This window comes from Lycium ferocissimum, chromosome 9 (assembly GCF_029784015.1).
Source record: "Lycium ferocissimum isolate CSIRO_LF1 chromosome 9, AGI_CSIRO_Lferr_CH_V1, whole genome shotgun sequence".
In the NCBI taxonomy this organism is placed as follows: domain Eukaryota; kingdom Viridiplantae; phylum Streptophyta; class Magnoliopsida; order Solanales; family Solanaceae; genus Lycium; species Lycium ferocissimum.
In genome coordinates, this window is record NC_081350.1 from 33,345,401 (window position 1) to 33,354,044 (window position 8,644).

Consider the following 8,644-nt stretch of genomic DNA (forward strand, 5'->3'; position numbering starts at 1 on the left):
TACTGGAGATTGGTAAAGCATAACAAGGCCTATACATTCTCAACTCAAAACCTCAAGCTGCAGTTTCCAAGAGTCAAGATAGTTTAAGTTTCAATTCAGTTTCTAGTCTAGTTTCTAGCAAAAAGTCTGTTTCAGTTTCTAGTTCAATTTCTGCTTTAAGTACTTGTCTTTCTATTTTTGATCCTAATGTAAGGAATAAGCTGTGGCATTACAGATTAGGCCACATGCCCTTGAGTAATATGAAGAATATTTTATATAGTAAAGATTGTTCTACATCTCCTTTACCTTGCATTATTTGTCCAATAGCTAGGCAGTCTAGGCTGCTATTTCAATCCAGTTCTATCACTACTAAGTCTATTTTTGATCTAATCCACATAAATACTTGGGGACCTTATAAAACTCCTACACATGATGGATATAAATATTTTTTGACCATTGTTGATGACTTTAGTAGGGGAACTTCGACATATCTCTTGAGTAACAAATCCAATGCTTTCAGCTTTTGCAATCCTTCTTAAAAATGGTTGAAAGACAATTCAATCTTAAAGTTAAAATTGTGAGATCCGACAATGCTTTTGAATTAGGATCAGGAACCACTCAAAAAAAAAATTTTACATCTCAAGGTATTCTTCACCAAACCACCTGTGTTTACACTCCACAACAGAATGGAGTTGTGGAGAGGAAACACAAGCATTTACTTGAGACATCAAGAGCCCTACTTTTCCAATTACATTTGCCCATTAAATATTGGGGATACTGTCTTTTAACAGCCACTTACCTAATTAATAAGTTTCCATCTAAGATTCTTCACTATAAAACTCCTTATGAAGTGCTTTTCAAAGCAAAACCAGCTTATTCCCATTTTAAAAGTTTTGGTTGTTTGTGTTTTGTTTCAACTCTACCTCACTCAAGAACTAAACTAGAGCCTAGGGCATTACCATATGTATTTCTGGGTTATCCACATGGGAAGAAGGGATATAGAGTTTTGAATCTCACAACTTTGCAAATAACAGTCTCAAGGAATGTTATTTTTCATGAAGAATTTTACCCCTTTGCTTCCATCAAATCTTATGATCCTACCACATTCCTTCCTAAAGCACCCAAAACTGTCCATCCCATGTCCAGTATAGACTTGACACAAGGTGTCAATCCACACTCCATTCCTTCACCTGATCCCAATAACACTATTTCATTCCCTCATTCTTCCAGTCCTGCCCCAATCCCATCTCCTTCTAGTTCATCTAGCCAATCTATCCCTGATTCCACTTCTAATACCACAGACCATGATCCTACACAAGTTTCTAACACTTCTGAACCTGTCCTTGATGCAGTTCTTAGACAGTCAACCAGACTCAAGTCCCAACCTTCTTATATGAAGGACTACATTTGTAGTGCAGTACAATTAACCAGTGTTAGTCCTTCTTGTTTCCTAAGCTCAGCCACTCCTATCACTTTCCCTTTCTCTAGTCTATCCTCCACAAATCAGAATATGCTCAACTCTCTATCTAATGTGCAGGAACCTAACAGTTTTATGCAGGCTGCTCATCACCCAGATTGGCAAGAGGCCATGGCCAAGGAAATACAAGTTTTAGATTTGAACAATACACGGGAAGTTGTTGTTTTACCTCCTGACAGAAAGGCTTTGCCTTGTAAGTGGGTATATAAGGTAAAGCAACATTCAGATGGAAGCATTGAAAGGTTAAAGGCCAGATTAGTCATTCGAGAGGACATTCAAAGGGAAGGGATAGATTTTCATGAGACATATTCCCCAGTTGTCAAGATGACAACCATTTGATGTATATTGGCTATTGCAGTTAAAAAGGGTTGGGGTGTCTCTCAACTAGATGTGAACAATGTGTTTTTGCATAAAGACCTAGATGAGGAGGTTTATATGAAATTTTTGACTGGTATTACACCTCCTACACCTAATCATGTGTGCAAGTTGAAAAAATCACTTTATGGTCTTCGACAAGCATCAAGGCAGTGGGATTCTAAACTTAATACAGCTTTGAATTTTAAAGGTTACAATCACTCCATCAATGACTATTCTTTGTTTATAAAGAAATCTAGGAATTCTATTTCAATTGTGGTTGTTTATGTCGATGATATACTACTAACATGAACAATGATACAGAATTAACAGCTTTGAGGGCATTTTTAGATCATGAATTCAAAATAAAAGACCTTGGGCCTTTACTTTTCTTTTTGGGCATGGAAGTACTTCGAGAGCCACAAGGACTAATTCTTTGCCAGAGAAAGTTTGTTTTGGACTTACTGACTGAATTTGAATATCTGGATTTGCCTCTAGTTTCAAGTCCACTCGATCCATCGGTGAAGTTGCTTGCATCAAATGGAGAACCCATAAAAGACCCAACTTTGTATCGACATCTTTTGGGTAAGTTGAACTACTTAACACACACTCGATCGGATCTCTCTTTTACAGTACAACATCTGAGTCAATATATGCAAGACCCACGCGAACCACATCTTACAGCAGCCATGCGAGTATTGAGGTACCTCTCTAAGGATCCAGGATTGGGGTTTTTCTTCTCTTCGTCACCTTCTTATCAAGTATTGGACTTTTGTGATTCCGATTGGGGCACTTGTCCTGATTCTCGACGATCGGTCAGTGGTTATTACATCTCCATTGGGACTTCTTCGATTTCTTGGAATCAAAGAAGCAAGCTTCAATCTCCTTGAGCTCTGCTGAGGCTGAGTATCGCTCAATGCGGAGAGTTGTGTCGGAGCTCATGTGGTTAGTATGATTATTTGATGATCTCTCCATCCTAGTTTCACTCCCAATATCTGTTCACTCAGATAGCCAGGCGGCAATTCATATTGCAAGAAATCCCGTTTTTCACGAGCGAACTAAACATGTCGAGATCGATTGTCATTTTGTTCGTCAACAGTATCTCGCCGGAATCATTTCACTTTGCTTTGTTTGTTCTTCATCCCAAATAGCAGATCTTTTCACAAAGTCTCTCACCGGACCCCTTCATACACAGATGTTTGGCAAGCTGGGTGTGATTTCACCCCAACCCTTGAGGAGGGGTGTCGGAGAAGATGATGATAATATCGGAGAAAAAGAGGCAAATAAGTTTGACATACAAGAGGTCACTTAAGAATAATTGAACTAGATTGCTGATTGGGCTGATGATTTCACTTTGTCAATTGGGCTACAACGAATGGGTCTGTCTATGTACATTTGGGCTTTAATCCATTTTTTACATAAACGCGCCCAGGCCCATACTGAAATCGCGCCCAACATAGAAATTCTTTCTTCATTTTTCATTCGGTTAGGTTTATTTTAGCAAAGGCTTATTTTAGTCTACCAAATAATTTGTTGCCACTTGAAATTAGTTGGTTAAGGAAAAGATTCTAAATAGGTGTATATATATGAGACCATGTACAGTGCATTATTTGCCCAATACGAAAAGGAAATTTTCCAAATCTTCGCTGTTTTACTATCTTTATTTGCAATTTTATTTCCTGTTTTATCATGTATATGGTTTGGGCGTTTGACTTGGAATTATTTGACACGCCCCTACAATCTCCAAAAACAAAACCATATACCAGAAATACTCATTTAAGATATGAGCTATAATAATATGAGTTCTACCCGTTTTTACCCCATTTAAGATATGAGCTATTTGACTTGAGAATTTATGGTAGAACTGAATGGACGTTATGCAGTGATCATTCTCTCTTTTTTTTTTTTTTTTTTTTTTCTCTTTCTGTTTCATTTTAGTATTTGTATAATTTTCGTTGAAGGTAGTCAAAATTTCTACCCGGCCATTTTTGTTACTACTACTTATCTTCTATTGTATATTATAGTGTGGCAAAGCCCGGCGTGGCGAATATCATTTCATAACTCGATGCACAAAATTCTGGTCATTTTTACTTTATGAGCAATTCAAGAGTTTCAGACATATTGTTCATTTACTTTAATATGACAAAATATAATTTTTTGACTTCACTGTTACATATTGTGGGTAAAGTTCAAGACCTTATTATGACAGTAAATAATTTATATATTAACTTTGTTGTTATAGTAGATGAAGTTGATCAGTAATCATACGCGAAATTATCCATGCCTTACTGATCAGTACTCACACGTACTTTTTGGTTAATGATGTGTTGAAAACAAACAATTAGTTTAAAAGAATAATGTTTTGCTTAATTTCCCAGTTATAGTAGATTGAAAGTTGCAGTCTTGCATATCACAATTTTAGAGAAATGATTAATTGATGATATTTCCTTATTTGGTTAAGAATTAAAAGATAAGAACTTAAAATGGAGGGAAAAGAGATAACTAAATGCCCAGAGAAGTAATACGTCATGAGTTAGAAATAGAGCAATTGTTAGAAAGAAATTTAAAATTGTTAGAAAGAAATTTAAAATGTACTTAAGATGTTCCAAAATCAACCTAAATACTGATTATTGGATAGATTTCTCCACATCACTTCTCATCTTTTGGATTTCAACATACTAATTTAAATAGATATATACATATGATTGAGAGATACTGTACATTCTTATTTCGATTATTAGTTACTACTTATATTTTCATATATAATGTGTCGTTTAGTATATGAGGTGCATGATATGGTGAAATACATGTTAGTGTAACGGTGCATGCTCTACATAAACATAGTAGTAGTATATTATTATATATATAAGTCGTTATTTAAGATTATCATTGTTGAAGACAAATACATGACGCTGTAACGCACAAACTTAGATATGAAGGTGTTCCTCATCCTTTCATCTTTAATTAACTGCAAAAACAATGTTGACTTTTGTGTCTTTTTGATACAGTTGGTTAGTACGTACTAAGATTAAGGCTTTTAACATGCTTCTGTTTCTCGTCAGAAAATTATCCGTGATCTTATATCCTTTTTGGTTAAGGTTTCGAAAGGTCAAAAAGTGATAATTTATTTAAAGAAATCCTCATTTTTAGAGAAAAAAAGGTGTTTTGTTGTAAAATAAGAATAATATAAGATAAAAAATGTAGACAGAGATTTAGAGAGGAGAAGCAGGCTTTCTTCTTATATCTTCTCGTAGGACTAGAAATACCCATTTATATAGGGTAGAATTCCATCCGAATGTTACAATCTATTAACTAGTCTATTAAATACATTCATGAATAAACTAAGATGTTACGGAAGGAACATCCACATTAAGTTGATTTATAACACTCCCCCTTTGGATGTCCATTGATGGTATGCCTCGTTAAAACCTTACTAGGAAAAACCCAGTGGGAAAAAATCCTTAGTGAAGGAAAAAGAGTACACACATCTTGTAATACGCATTGAGTGCCAGCTGGTTCATTAAAAAAAAAAAAAATCTTACCAGGAAAACCATTTGGGACAAAACCTTGATTAAGGGAAAAAGAGTACAACGCGTATTTGCTCCCCCTGATGAGAACTTCAGTCCAAATGCTTGAGTCTTCGCATTCCATTCTTCTACACCATCTTCTCGAAAGTTGTAGTTAGTAGAGACTTAGTGAACAAATCAGCCATATTATCACTTGAGTGATTTGTTGCACGTTGATCTCGCCATTGTTTTGGAGCTCGTGTGTGAAGAACAATTTTGGTGAAATGTGCTTTGTCCTATCTCCTTTGATGAATCCTCCCTTCAATTGGGCAATGCATGCTGCATTATCTTCGTGTAAGATTGTGGGTATTTTTTCACATTTCAAACCACACTTTACTCGAATGAGATGTATCATTGACCTCAGCCACACAACTTCTCGGCTTGCTTCATGAATTGCTAATTATCTTAGCATGCTTTGATGAGGTAGCTACGATAAACTTCTTTGTAGATCGCCAAGATATAGCAACACCCCCACATATAAACACATAGCCTGGTTGAGATCTAGCTTTGTGTGGGTCAGATAAATACCCTGCATCGGCATAACCAACAAGATTGGGACTGCAATTATTAGAATAAAATAAGCCCAAATCGATAGTCCCTTCTAGATACCTCAATATGTGTTTAATTCCGTTCCAGTGTCTCCTTGTAGGAGCACAATTATATCTTGCTAACACATTAACTGAAAATGATATGTCAAGCCTTGTCGTATTGGCAAGATACATTAGCGCACCAATTGCACTAAAATATGGTACTTCAGGACCAAGAATTTCCTCATTCTTTTCTTGAGGTCGGAACGGATCTTTATTCACATCAAGTGATCGAACAACCATGGGAGTACTTAATGGATGTGCTTCATCCATATAAAATCGTTTCAACACTTTCTCTGTATAGACAGATTGATGGACAAAGATACTATTTGTCAAATTTTCAATTTGCAAAACCAAGGCATGATTTTGTCTTTCCAAGATCTTTCATCTCAAATTCCTTCTTTAAATAATCAATTGCCTTTTTGAGCTCTGCAGGAGTTCTAATAAGGTTTATGTCGACAACATATACAGTAAGTACAACAAACTCCGATATTATTTTCTTTATAAAAGCACATGGGCAAATGGGATCATTTGTATAGTCTTCCTTCAACAAATACTCACTAAGACGGCTATACCACATGCATCCTGATTGCTTCAGACCATATAATGATCTTTGCAATCTGATTGAATACGTTTCTCGAGTCTTTGAACTACGTGCTTCAGGCATCTTAAATCCTTCAAGGATTTTCATGTATATTTCATTTTCAAGTGATCCATAGAGATAGGTTGTAACCACATCCATCAAATGCATCTCAAGTCTCTCATGGACAGTGAAAGTAATGAGATAACGTAACATTATTGCATCCATAACGGATGAGTACGTCTCTTCATAATCAATACCAGGCCTCTTTGAAAATTCTTGTGCAACAAGGTGTGCCTTATATCTTTGTATCTCATTTTTCTCATTTCTTTTTTGCACAAAAACCCATTTATAACCAACAGGTTTAATACCCTTATATGTTTCGACTACAGGTCTAAAAATTTCCCGTTTGATAAGCGAGTTTAACTCTGATTGAATTGCCTCTTGTCACTTTGGCCAATCACATCTTTCTCGGCCTTCTTTAACAGATTGGGGTTCAAGATCCTCACTATATTGCATAGTTCCTATTGCAACATTATAAGAAAAGACATAATCCACATTATTTCCAATCGATTCAAATTAGTCCCAAATTATTCCCAACATCAATTGGATTAATTGATATTTCCTCATTTTCTTGAGTCTCAGGCTCATTGATTTCTTCAAGAATATCAGTATCATTCAAATCTTGAATTTCTTATGAGGTTCTTTCGTAGTGTCATCTTGACCATTTATTTTTCTTTTTCTAGAATTTCAATCCTTAGAACCCAATGGTCTACCACGCTTCAGGTGTGCTTTGGACTCACTTGCTATGACACTAGTAGATGGTCCTACAGGGATATCAATACAAATTGGGACATTCTCTGCAAGGATATGTGATTTGGTAATCCTTTTCAAATCTGTAAACGTGTCTGACATTTGATTTGCTATTTTTTGCAAGTGAATAATCTTTTGAACCTTTTGCTCACAAATAGAAGCACGTGGATCAAGATGAAACAATTATGGATTATTACACAAAATTTCCCTTTTTATTTCATTATTCTCTCCCCCAAATTTTGGGAAAATTGTCTCATCAAATCGATAATCTGCTAATCGAGCAGTGAACAAATCTCCAGCTAATGGATCAAGGTAGTGAATAATGGAGGGCGATTCAAACCCAACATATATTCCTAATCTTTTTTGGGGACCCATTTTGGTGCGATGTGGTGGTGCTACAGGCACATATACGGCACATCCAAAAATTCTTAGATGAGATATATTAGGTTCTTGACCCAAAATCAATTATAACGGAGAAAATTTATGATAATTTGTAGGTCTTAGACGAACAAGTGTTGCTACATGCAAAATAGCGTGACCCCAAACAGACGTGGGCATCCTCGTTTTCATAAGTAATGATCTTGCAATCAACCGCAGACATTTAATTAATGACTATGCAAAGCCATTTTGAGTGTAAACATGAGCTACAGGATGTTTAACTCTTATCCCAATTGATAAACAATAATCATCAAAAGCTTGGGATGAAAACTCTGCAGGATTATCAAGGAGAATAGAATTTATCGGATTATCAAGAAACTGTGCCCGTAATCGAATTATTTATGCCAATAATTTCGCAAACGCCAGGTTGCGAGATGACAGTAGGCTCACATGAGACCATCTAGAAGAAACATCTATTAGGACCATAAAATATCTAAATGATTCATTAGGTGGGTGAATAGGTCCACAAATATCCCCATGTATACGTTCCAAAAATTCAGGGGATTCAAACCCAAACTTTATAGGTGATGGCCTTATAATTAAATTGCCTTGATAAGAAGAAGGACAAGAAAATTCATTATTTAAAAGAATCTTCAGGTTCTTTAATGGATGCCTATTTGAATTTTCTATAATTCGTCTCATCATTATAGATCCAGGGTGTCCCAATTGATCATGCCAAAGTACAAACGTATTTGGGGTTAGTAAACTTCTGATTTACGACAGAGTGGGCCTCAATCACATCAACTTTTGTACAATATAAGCCAGAAGACAAAGCAGAAAACTTTTCTGTAATAACTTTCTGGCCAGAGGCATCCTTGGTGATACTAATATATTCAAGATTCATCTCATC

The 8,644-nt window shown here is 35.8% G+C and overlaps 1 protein-coding gene across 1 annotated transcript; it reads right to left on the reverse strand.

Moving 5' to 3' along the window:
* Positions 1-5,762: 5,762 nt before the first annotated feature.
* Positions 5,763-6,236, reverse strand: LOC132031825 (secreted RxLR effector protein 161-like). The gene has a single exon (XM_059421719.1). The coding sequence runs from the start codon at positions 6,234-6,236 to the stop codon at positions 5,763-5,765; it is 474 nt and encodes a 157-aa protein (XP_059277702.1).
* Positions 6,237-8,644: the final 2,408 nt, after the last annotated feature.